Here is a 13028-nt window from a genome sequence, read left to right as displayed (position 1 = left end):
CTTGGAGCAGGGGCCAAGCCCCCTCCCCCACGCTTATATAAATAGGGCATGCGTTGCGGCCATCCTATATCACGCCCGCGGGCGCCATATAGGTCCAGCTTCGCTGAAGCTAAGCCTCAGCCTCCAGACGCCCCAGTTTGCCGCCCCATGGTCGCTTCACTATTTCTTCACTTTTCTGTTTCCTTTTTTTCTGTTTCTGTTTCTTTATTTCATTTTTCGTCTTTTGTTCCTTTTCGTTCATTTTCTCTATACTATACAAAATTCATTGTGTGTTACAAAAATGTTCATCATATAGTAAGAAAATGTTCATGGTATATTACCAAAATTTCACCATGCATTATAAAAAATTTCATCGTATATTAGCCATAGTTCAACGGATAATAAAAGTTCACTCTGATTTTGAAATTTGTTCAGCATATCTTACACGTATGTAAAATGTGTACTAGAATATTATTCAATGTATATTATTACAAATGGTCAATGTGTTTTCAGAAATTGTTCAACGTACATATTCATATCTTTTAAAAAAAAATCATCGTATATTGAATAAAGTTCATTGTATAATGCAAAAATTCACCGTGTATAACCAAAATGTTCATAGTTTGTTCAGTGTGTACTTGAAATAATGTTCACCATATATTTAAAAATGTTTACCATAAAGAAAATGACAAAAGCGAAACAGAGGAAAAGAAAAAACCCAGGAAGGAAATGACCAAAAACAGGCCGCTACAGTAACAAACTAAGTGCAGATACATGTTACTACAGTGCCAGGATTCTACAGACGGTACAGTAACCCAAATGGAGCACTACATGTGCGCGTCAACAGTCATAATCTTAGAGTTTTCTTTTCTAGATTCATTTATTCAAAAATATATATCTGTTGAATCGTGTGCCTGAATCTCAAATCGTTTTCATCTTTGGATTTCTCGCATAGAGATCTTTGAAACTAGATCCCATATTAATAAGTCTCTATGAACGTTATTTTCACTAAAAAAAACCCGGAGCTGGAAGCACGTTTTATTTTCCTATTTTTTTTTCTTTTCAAGAAGCACACAAACCTGTGCCTCCACGAGAAGAAATACTATGCTTCTCGTGGAAGCACAATTTTTCCCTTGACGAGAATGTGCTTCTCGCGGAAGCAAATCTGTGCTTCTCGTGGAAGCATAATTTGGTTCTTTCCGAGGAGAGCAAATGTGCTTCTTTGCGGAAGCAAAACTCTGCCTCCACGAGAAATTATTATTTTTTGTTGAAGCACAATTTAATTTCCCGAGACACAAAATTATGCTTCTCACGGAAGCAAATTTATGCCTCCACGAAAAGTAAATATATGCGCTTCTCATGAAAGAACATTTTTTTCCTTTATGAAGAAGCAAAAAATGTGCTTCTCATGAAAGCACAAATTTTCCCTTTCATAAAAGCAAATCTGTGTCTCCACGAGAAGCAAATATGTGCTTATCATGGCAGCACAAATAAAATTCCCTTTCACGAAAGCGAAAAAATCCACGTAAAAATAAAAGCCCGCCAATTTTTTTTCTAAAACCTAGTGAAAACTGAAAAGCCAAAAAAAAGTTAAAACCAGAAAACGCGTGCAGAACAATGAAGTCCAGAGAGAACGTCCAACACGCGACATGTGGCGGCGGTATGCTCCCAGAACACCAAAAGTGACCCCTGGATGCCCATGCAAGGGGTTACCTGTAGTTAGTTCCTCTCATATTTGTCGCCTGAGGTCCCCCATTAGCACGCAACCATTGCGGCCCGACTCAGCCAGCCCAGTGATGGGCACTATAGCAAACATCACTGAACTTCAACTACTTTAGCACCATTTCTTTGAAAAGGATAATATAGCTTCCAGATAATGTAGTGGTGATTTTTCTATGTCCGTTTTCTTAGCAGGTACAAAACATGGGAAACAATTATCTTTGAGAATTTACATTATTGAAAAAATCTGTCAACATTTTGTGAAAATAGCGAACATTTTTTGAACAATACGAACAATTTATAAAAATAATAATATTTTCTGATACTTTTTAAATACAAACATTTTTTTATAGTGCACATTTTTGAAAATTCCAAATTTTTTTATACATTTCTAAAAAGTCTAAATTTCCACCCATTTGTTATAATCATAAATATTTTTTGAAATTCTAAAGTTTTGTGAATTTTTCAAACGTGATTTTTCAAAATAAAAATATGTATTCTCTAAAAGATTTGCATACGAATTTTTCAAATTTCGGCTTTCATCTAAATTTTTGAACATTTTCAAAAATAAATGAAGTGTAAGGAAAAAGGAAAAGGCAAAAAAGTGTTAAAGAAGAAAAGGAAAGGCCGAAATAAACTGTCCGGAACCTTCTAGAAGGTTCTCCAAACCTATGAAACCGAACAGGAAACACTCAAAAGTTTCGCAAACATATGGAAGTACCCAAATGGGTGAGCCCAGAAAGATTGTTTGCTTCCCTATTTGTGCGAACGGACGGCTAATTGAACCAAAATGTGTCAATTAGGACCCCTCCTTTCGCCGCGGGCGTGCCAAATCCAGCAAACCAAGAAACGTTGGGCTGCGTCGCTCTGGATACTAGTGACTAGTATGGGCTGATAGCCCGTTGCAGAATCATACCCATTTAAGAGTGGAGGGATGCTAGGATTTCTACCAAGATTGGTGGGGTGGCTGGAGACGGCAGGCGGTCGGGGGCCGAAAAACGCATGCGCAATTACCTTCACCAATGGCAACACATGTGGAGCTCACGACGTCATTGGGGCAGTTGGATCCGCTGCATAGCAGCAATAACAATATTAAAATTATCATGCACCACATCATCTGCCTCTTCGAGTTCACACAAGAACTCTGGTTTCTAGTTGGTAAGCTTGCTTTTGCTCTATCTAGAGCTTCTTCATCTAGCGACTATGTTCCTTGCTCCAATGTGTGCTTGATTTTTCTTTAGCCATTGGCTGGAGCTTTCCTTTATGCTCCGTTTAATGATGGGACTTGAGCTATGCTTATCTGGCATGACACGAGGCCCGAAGACGAGCCATGACCCGACACAGCCTGAAGGATGTGGGATGAGCCAACATGGCCAGATAACTCCGGTCAAGCCTGGCTTAGGAATTAAGAAAACCAGGTGGGTGAGCGAATGTTGGTGTCGATGGGTATGTCGGTAGCTCCTATGGTTGATTATGAGACAACGCGGCCCTAGAAGGTGGATCTTACGATGGCACGATCCCGAAGAAAATGTCACCAAAAAACATGGTCATCTGCTGATCTCAGACTCAGAACTCCGCTTCAAGCACAACAATTGGAAATGGCGGTGAGGGAGCCCAAAAGGCGACGCAAGGTGATGAGAGGTCATTGAGAGAGAGGTCGTCAAAGGGAGAAGAAGACTATGAGAGAGAGCGATCAACCACTTACCGGTGGCATGGTGGGTAGGAGTATTTCATAACTTTACATATCATTTCTTCTTCAAACTTGATTTATGGTGCACCATAGTTTAGACCCCGTCCCCACACATATCACTCGACGGAGATAGACCGCTCGGTCAGCCTTGCCTACAAAGTTGGCGGGGCTGAGAGCTGGAGGGTTTTCGAACATGGCCTAAATGTTCGATCGACGAGTTGAGAAGTCCACACGATATTTACGTGACACAAGATTTACGCTTGCTTGAGGCAAGTGGTGGTGCGGCTGAGTCTCGCCCACAGCAAGAAACAAGCCCATCTCGCATGAAGGGTGCCCCAAGTGAGTCAGCCCATAACCCAGGTACATGCACAGTTTTTGCTCGTTTTTATTGTTTGTTTTTACATTTTTCAAAAACAAACATATATATTTCAAAAACCATAATGTTCTTATATTTTTAAATAATTTTAACACAATGTAAATTATTTGTTAGTGTATTTAAAAGAACTTGATACCATGAATAAATGTTTATGACATTTGGGAAATGCTTTTGCGTGTCAAACAAATGTATCTGACGTGTTTGAAAAAAGTACTAAAACGAAATAAAATGTTTGTGTCAAACAATAGTTTCATACCATTTAGATAATATAAATTACATTTTACAAAATGTTCATGTGTTTCAAAAAACTTATTTGTGACATTATTAGAATATATTTATATATTGTAAAAAAATGTTCGCATCGTTTGAAAAAAATAGTTGTATCATTCAATAGAATGTTAGAACATGTATTTAAAAGTTGTTTAACACGTATTTGAAAAATATTCAAATACATGTATTTGGAAATTATTTATGAAAATAGACATCGAAATGTATATCTGAAAAAATGTTAGTCATATATTTAAAAAACGTTAAACATGTATAGAAGAATGTTCTTGATGTATGCGACAAATGTACAATGCGTATAAAAATTAGACATGTGTTGAAGAAAAAGAACAGTACCAATGAAAACAGATGAGAACCAGGAAAGGAACAAAGAAAACTTGAAGAAAAAAAGGAAAAAAAATGAAAACCCACAGAGAAAACAGAAGAAACCACCCAAATAGTGAAAACCCTTTAAGAAACGACACAGTAAAACAACTTGCGCCGCTGCTACATTAATGGCTGGCCCAGTAGCATGATCACCAGAAGCGAGCCGGAGCTACGTTTCACGACGGGCGAGACATGGCCCCCGCGGGCAAGAGGTGCTCCTTTTTCAACCTTCTTGACCCTTGAAGCCCTTCTTCATTTGCCCTCATTCTCCACGGCCCACTACAATGCGTATTTTTTGTTTTCATAAATCCTGAATTAATCTTTCCTTTATACTAATTTTATTTGTTCAAGCCGACGGATTCTTCTATCTGTATTCTTACTACTTTTGCTGTTTGATTGATGATTTGGCAATTGATATGACAAATTTCCCTTTTGGCCTAACGAATACTATGTACTAGTTAATTCTCTCCTTCGCTGTTAAGACACTACACCAAATATAGAACCTCCATCAGAACTGATTGACGCGCAGTGACTATTCTCTTCGCGTAGCCACCACGAGACATCGGGATCCTCACAACGATCGCCTGGGATCCTCACAGCTGTGCCTCTCGGAAACGAAAAAAACGCGTTTTCTGTTTTTTCCTTCCGCGAGAGGCACGGTTGTGCTTTCGCGCGAGTCACGGCCGTGCCACTCTGAAACGAAAAAAAGGCGGGTGGCATGGTTTTGCTTCTGCGAGAGGCACGGTTGTGTTTTTGCGCTCCCGGTTCGGTTTTCCATCCTATTTTTTCGTACGTTTTTTTTATGAATTTTTTTCGTCAAAACCTATCAACATGGGATCTGGTTTTTGAAGATCTCGACGTGAGGAAACCAATGGGGGAAACGGTTTAAGATTTGGATGCACGTTTTAAGAGATAAAACGTTTTGAATAAACGGATGTACGAAAAATGGTAAAACTCTCTAGTGCGCTATTTGTCATAAACTGAGGAGGTGAGAGTGATCTTTGAATGAAGTATTCCTTAATTAATACTTTCGAATATCTTTCTAAAAGAAAAAACAGCGATGGAGATTAAACCTGGACTCTCGATAAAGCACTTCTTCGTGGGCCTCACTTAGCACGGCCTATAACTTGTATTTTTTTTTTGTTTCCGTAAATCTTGAATTAATATTTTCTTTTTACTGTTTCTCAAAAAAGCTTTCTATTAATTTTATTATAATAAATTAAAAATAGAAAATATTTTGTGTTTTTGAATAAGGAAATACTCGGTACTCCTTTTTAATACAAAAGGAGAACTAATAACAAGGGGAGAAAAGGACTTGCGGGCTTGCGGCCGCTGTGATTTCCGTGAAGAAGTCACTCTGAAACCACACATCTCCTTATTTGTTGAAGCCGATGGATTCTTCTCTCTGCTTTCTTACTACTTTTGCTGATAGATTGATGATTTGGCAATTGATATGAAAAATTTCCCTTTTCGCCTAACGAATACTATGTACTATGTAGAAATTAATTCTTTCCTTCGCTGCTAAGACACCACGCCAAATATAAAACCTCCATCGGAACTGATTGACGCGCAGTGACTATTCTCTTGGCGTAGCTACAAAGAGACTTTGGAATTCAGTTCGATCTGGAAAAATCTCTCACGAGTAGGACAGTGCGTACTACGTGTTGTGCTCTGTCCAAGATTCATTCAATTCAACTCCGGATGGCACCAGCCGCACACCACGCATGCACCAAACTCTAGCCAAGCGATTAAAAAGTCAAGAAGGATTATCTTCACCGCAGCACTCTCTCTCTCTCTCTCTCTCTCTCTCTCTCTCTCTCTCTCTCTCTCTCTCTCTCTCTCTTGAAGTCTGAACTGCGTGTTAATGAAGAAGGAAGAAATTGCTTGCCGGATGAGGACGTAGCGGTTGCTGCTGAATGCTGATGGGTACTTGTCGTCGAGTAGTCGGCATAACATGTCTGTTGGGACCGGAATTTTTTGCGTGGCCCAAAACTTTTCCTTCTCCCTTTCTCGTTTCGAAAAGGAGATTAAACCCGACGTTGGTGTCAATGGAAGCGAGGCGAATCACGGACGTACGTGTCGTCGGGGTCGGATCGACAATCCACAGTTCACGGCGGAGAAAAACGGGGACGTCTGACGACCTCATATTTGGCTTGAAAGATGCACGGTGCACGTGTGGTAGCTAGAAAAGCACTCTAGAATCTAGTGTAGATTGGACTATATTATGACTGCAGCTCCAGTGCAGCGGACACGTACGTCCACCAGTCAAGGGCACAACGCTGTACAACAGCAAGGTTGAAAATCGAAACGTGGTGACGCAGAAGCTTTGAATCTGATACGGCTCAGAGAACTAATGAGAAGCTCTCCCTTTTCTAAATGTAACAAGAACATGGAGGACTCACCAAATGTAACAGGAAGCTAGAGGCTATAATCGTGCGTACAACCGCTTAAGAATACGCAGACCACACCAACAAGTAGTACAACTGTTGAGCCATCGTTACCTCAACGTCGATGGGGATCACAACACAAGCTAGCTAATCAATTAAGGGTGCGGCACGTACTATACAGTATACATACGTGGCCGGCCTTGCACACGACACGATCTTTCTCGTCGACGGCACAACAACAACGTGTGAGTGAGAAAGAGTGTGAACGGATCACCCATCGAGCCCATAACTCGACGACGTCGACCGTGCGACATGTTGCCCCACACCCGATCGGCCGCGAAGCCTAGCTCGCGTCCGAAGCGAGGTGACGAGGATATGCGAACAAATTTGGGCGACGTCGCCATCGGACTGGTCCGGAAAAGTTGTGCCGGGGAGGACCGTTTGTAACTCAATTTTTTAGCTTCACGTGCGATATATTTTGGCGTAAAATGGTGTTCTTTTTTTCCAACCGGGCATGATGCAGTAAAATAAGGATTTCTTTTGATAATTTTCAATGTGTTCTTTAGGTGCATCGGGTCTGCTTTCACCGTTGCTCGGATTTCTCGTGATCGTCCCATATGAGTCCATGCGCAAAGCAACGAAACTGACCTGTTCACTTCACATTACTCCCGCAAGCGCAAGGACAAGTCAAGCTACAGAGACAGGTGCAGCTCCGCGGGAAGGCGCAAGGCAAAGTAGGTGGCAAGTGTATACTTTCGTCGTCCATATATAGCCGGCGCCTCGCCATTAGCACTCACAAGAGGAAACGAGCTAGCTAGATAGCATTTGGTACACAGCTACATACATATCCGGCACGAGAGGATGTCGTTGGTGAGGTTCTTCGACACCCTGGCCATGGACTCGTGGAACCCCTTCGGCACCATCTTCGGCACCACGGCGTCCAGCGGCACCGACGCCTGGCTGGCCAGCGACACCACGGCGTTCGCCGACACCTACATCGAGACCCGGGAGACGGCGGACGCCTACGTCTTCAGCGCCAGGCTCCCCGCCGGTGTCACCAAGGAGGAGGTCAAGGTGGAGGTGGAGGAGGACGGCAAGGTGCTGGTCATCGCCGGCGAGCGGTGCCTGCGGAGGGAGGCCAAGAGCGAGGCGCGCCACCACATCGAGCGCAGCGTCGCCACCTTCTTCGGCAGGTTCCACCTCCCCGACGACGCCGCCTTGGGCCAGGTCAGGGCCGCCATGGACGACGGGGGCGCGCAGCTCACCGTCACTGTGCCCAGGGTCGGCGCCGCCGTTGCCGCCGTGACCATGCCCGAGCCTGCCGGGGCCATCGAGGTCGTCGAGGCCAGCCCGTGCTGATTGGCTGATTGCGGCGTACTCCGGTGCCGACTGCAGACAGAGTGCAGACATACGTGCGGTAAGTTGCCGCTCGTATGATCTGCTCGATCGGGTCCTTTGGGTGTGATTCCACAAATTGTGGTGTTCGATGTACGTAACTACGTACTTGAGTCGGTATGTGGCTTGCTGTTGTGACTTGTGAGTGAGGTGCTTGCATGGTTGCCTGTACTGTTACTTGTTAGTTCTCGTGTTCACGCTCAAATTAATGAAGTGTTCACGAAGTACTCGCTAATTAACTGTACTCGTTGAAATATGAGACCACCTATACATCAAGCCTGCCTAAAAAAAACTATGCATCAAGCGCATGATTTATTTTATTTCTTTCGATTCGCCCAACCCTTTCGATTTTGATCTATTCGTAATCTATTTATAATATGTCATGACAGTTAAAAAGGCATCGGAAGTGACAAAAATATAACAATGTTCATGGTCATGGACCACCTAGAAACGACTAAACCACTAGAGCAAGTCAAATGCATATGTCATCACCATCACCCCTCCTTCACCGGAGTCGACCAAACCTTATTATAATAGACAATCGAGAAATTGTCATGTTAAGGCTTTATAGGACCAGCGCACTATAACAGCAGCCAATGCCGACGAAGAGAAGAATAGATTGAAATGATCAAACTTGTAGACAGACAAAACAAACAAATACGATGGACTGCCGAATCAAGATGATCCACCGAAGACGAGCAAAGACTGAATTCAAACAGATCCACCAAAGACTAGCACCGAACAAATCCCGAGATCTATTGGAGACACGCCTCAATGGTTCAAGACGCCCCGTCGGGACGGGGCTAGGACGTAAGGACATTAGTCCATCTACAGGGAGGTGTTGCCGCCTCGCCTTTCTAAGCAGGACACAAATCCTAACCAAACTCAAAACTCTAACTAAAACAAGGAGCATGGTCCCTGCCACCAACAAGGTTTGGAGTCCATCATGCCTTCATGGCCCTAAGGCCACCGAAGATGTGGTGGACCGGCGGTAATGTCGAGGGGAGTTACGGGAAACCCTAATCGCCTTGTTCGTCCGAGAGCCATGAGACGAAGGGGTAGACAATGTCGTTTTATCGTGTTGGTCATCTTCCTCCCCCGATGCATTGTTCTTCTCCAACATGATGGCGTATATCCTCCCTCCTCCCTTCCCATATCTTCAGTCCAACTCCCTTTTTTCTTCCCCCCTCCCTCGTCAAGCGAATGTTTCCACTTGCTGCTTTGCTCGAGCCGTTGTTGCCAGCCATCCCTCTAGGCCCCACCTTCTCTAGCGCCGCGACCATCCCCTGCACCCCACACCAAAAACTGTCAAATCTCGGACCCATTGCCGCTGGCGTCACAACGACTAGCTGCCTCCCAACGTCCCTGCCTCGGGTTCGAAACTTCACTCTTCTAATGCAAAATCGATTAATAAAACAAAATTTGTAATTTCAGGCAACTGAAATTTAGAAAAAAAAGTGGATGCATTATTGCACACAAAAAATTGGGGATGAAACCTGGACGTGGAGTTTCTACATCCAGGAGCAAATGCTCCTGGTCTAAACAGTAACATCAATAAATTCAAAAATAATACAAACAATTCTGAAATATTTTTGTGGCATACTTTCACAAATGTTTGACGTGCATGCAAAATTTCGTCGCAAAATCACATTGGTGGAAGGTGTAGTAAAAAAAACAAAATCGATGTTCTGAAAATGTTACTTACAAAAGCATTTTGGAGCTTTGATTTTGTTTTTTTGGCACGCCTTCCACCAATGTGATTTCGTGATGAAGTTTTGCATGCGCAACAAACATTTATAAAAGTATGTCACAAAAAAATTTCAGAATTTTTTAAATGATTTTTTTTAATTTTACTGTTCATACAAGGAGTATTTGCTCCTGGGTGTAGAAATATACTCCCTCCGTTCTAAGTTGGGTAATCTATTTTGAAACGAGGGAGTAGTAGTTTCTATGAAACCGAAGATATTCTGGGTCTTCCTCGCGCAGTAAAACTTGAGATAGATCGGGTCTGAAAAGTTTGGATGCATCACGCACCTCCTGGACACTAGCTAGCCAGTTGGTCTGAAAAGTTTCGATGCACCACGCATCTCCTGGGCACTAGCTAGCCAGTTGGTCGGCCGGTTCTGTCGTGGATATTTTTGGGGCGCAACGGCGGGTCTCCTGTGAAGTTGGGAGTGTGCGATATTTCGCCGCCGCCGACAAGGCAAGAGATAATAATGCACGAGCCGAATCGTACCAACCGCCACGTACATACGGCAGGTCGGCAGGTCGACGCCCAATGTATTTGTGTGGCAGCCAGGTATCCCCCACGAAACAGCAAGCAAGATGCGCTCCACCTCCATATTGATTGATTTTTGGACAGTCTCCATGTGGCAAGAAATGCCACTGCTTGGTGTGGTCTGAGACAGGACGGCCCCATGTGAACGCCACGATGCATCTTAGATTTTTTTTAAGAAGATGAATTTCATTGATTTAAAATAAAAGATCAAGATGATGTAAACACAATGAGTCAAATGGCCCTCGAAGAAAAAAGAGCCAAATGAAAAGGCCGTCTAATATCAACATGGGTGAGCTCAGATGCAAGTTTTTTTTTTTTTGAAACAAGACAAAAGACTTGCCGTTTCATTGATTAAGGAGAAAGTTTTAGACAGAAACCACAAAACGGTGAATAAAACGACTACTCTCGCGGTATTACAATACCCAAATGTTTCGCTCCAGCCAAAGCCCAAAGTACCACCTCATGTTTGATTTTGTTGATGATGACCATGAAAGGGGTCACCGAGTTGTGGAAGACTCTAGCATTGCCCGCCGATCAAACCTCCCAAAAGATGAGCATCGCGAGGGAGGCCAGCGCCTTGGGCGAGCTGAGACGGATCTGATGGTTATCGTTACACCATTCTCTAACCGAAGCCCTCGTCACCCAAGTAGATGTGGTGATGTGATGCATGCCGAGCCATGGGAGGACATCATTCAAATGCGCATGGTGTAGCGGCACTGGAAGAGTAAATGAGCCACAGTTTCTTGGGTTTGCTTGCACATAGGGCATAGACCGCAATTAGGCCAACCACGGCGGCTCAAGCGGTCCGAATTCCAAATCCTATCTTGAAGAACAAGCCAAGCAAAAAAACATGCACCGAGGGGGCGCCCACACCGTCCACACCGAATGGACGAGGTCCGAGGTGGCGAGGTTTTCAAATTGAGCCTTGTAGGCCGAGGATGTAGAATATACCCCATCTTTGGTGAACTTCCATATAAGGAAGTTTGTTTAACCTATATTCAAAAATTGAGCCTTGTAAGCCGAGGATGCAGAATATACCTCATCTCAGACGCAATAATGCTTAACCTACAAGGAAGTTTGTTTCATTTCAGAAAGCAAGGAAGCTACCATAACCCCCCTATATTCAAAAATAATTTAGTAGTTCTAAAGACGTCAAAAGAAAATTCAGGAACATTTTATGGAATCAAACATGACCAAGTATTGCACTCATATAAAAAATATTAAAAAGGGAATGACTTTTATCGTATCCGGGGCCAAAGATTTGCCAAGTATCGTTGTCATAAATTTGTTTTCTTCTGCCCTCAAGTAAATGCGAATCATCCTTGGCCAAACTTTTTTATACGATTATAATACCGATTCCGAAAAAAATCCTGATTTTTCCATTTTCTTTTGGAATTACTACATTTTTTACGAATATAGGGGGTGGATCATCAGAGTGCTCCTAATCCGCTTCCCTCAAACGGTTCCTTATACCTTAGCTTCTTATACTTGCTCCCTAAAAACTGGTTCCTAGTTGAACTCCTGAAACTTAACTCCCTACAAAATTTACTTCAGTAATTCTTATAAGCTTCTGCGATTTACTACGTTTCAACTACATATTTTCACACATATTCAATCCCAATTTAATAATCATACTTCACATAATTCATGAATTTAACAAATTTAAAGTTTACAATTCGAATTATTCAAATTTAAACACACGAACATGCGGAAATGAAGAGAAGAGCACGACAGAAGCCCAACAATCAATTGGTGATATGGAGTAGCCACTAATGCTCAACAAAATCATCTTGGAGGTGGGGTATGAACTCCGTAGTTCTCAATGCTTGAATGTGTTGTGAGAAATCTTTGTATCCTGTCTGCATCGTGTTTCGGATTGATACGTCTCCAACGTATCTATAATTTTTGATTGTTTCATGCTATTGTATTACCTGTTTTGGATGTTTATGGGCTTTATTTTACACATTTATATCATTTTTGGGACTAACCTACTAACCGGAGGCCCAGCCCGTCTTGCTGTTTTTTTTGCCTATTTCAGTATTTCGAAGAAAAGGAATACCAAACGGAGTCCAAATGGAACGAAACCTTCGGGAGCGTAATTTTTTGAACGAACGTGATCCAGAGGACTTGGAGTGCAAGTCAAGAAGCGATCGAGGCGACCATGAGGGTGGAGGGCGCGCCCACCCCCTGGGCGCGCCCCCTATCTCGTGGGCCCCTCGGGCGGCCGCCGACGTACTTCTTCCTCCTATATATACCCACGTACCCCGAAAACATCCAGGGAGCCACCGAAACACAATTTCCACCGCCGTAACCTTCTGTATCCGCGAGATCCCATCTTGGAGCCTCCGCCGGCGCTCCGCCGGAGGGGGAATCGACCACGGAGGGCTTCTACATCAACACCATAGCCCTTCCGATGAATTGTGAGTAGTTTACCACAGACCTTCGGGTCCATAGTTATCAGCTAGATGGCTTCTTCTCTCTTTTTGGATCTCAATACCATGTTCTCCCCCTCTCTTGTGGAGATCTATTTCATGTAACTCCTTTTACGGTGTG

At 43.1% G+C, this 13028-nt stretch overlaps 1 protein-coding gene across 1 annotated transcript; it reads left to right on the top strand.

Moving 5' to 3' along the window:
- The first annotated feature begins 7585 nt into the window (after positions 1 to 7585).
- Positions 7586 to 8467, top strand: LOC119274534 (17.9 kDa heat shock protein 2-like). The gene has a single exon (XM_037555251.1). It carries the CDS (start codon positions 7664 to 7666, stop codon positions 8159 to 8161), a length of 498 nt encoding a protein of 165 aa, XP_037411148.1. The 5' UTR covers positions 7586 to 7663; the 3' UTR covers positions 8162 to 8467.
- Positions 8468 to 13028: the final 4561 nt, after the last annotated feature.

Source organism: Triticum dicoccoides, chromosome 3B (genome assembly GCF_002162155.2).
Source record: "Triticum dicoccoides isolate Atlit2015 ecotype Zavitan chromosome 3B, WEW_v2.0, whole genome shotgun sequence".
Taxonomy (NCBI): Eukaryota; Viridiplantae; Streptophyta; class Magnoliopsida; order Poales; family Poaceae; genus Triticum; species Triticum dicoccoides.
This window is presented reverse-complemented; position numbering and strand designations above follow the sequence as displayed.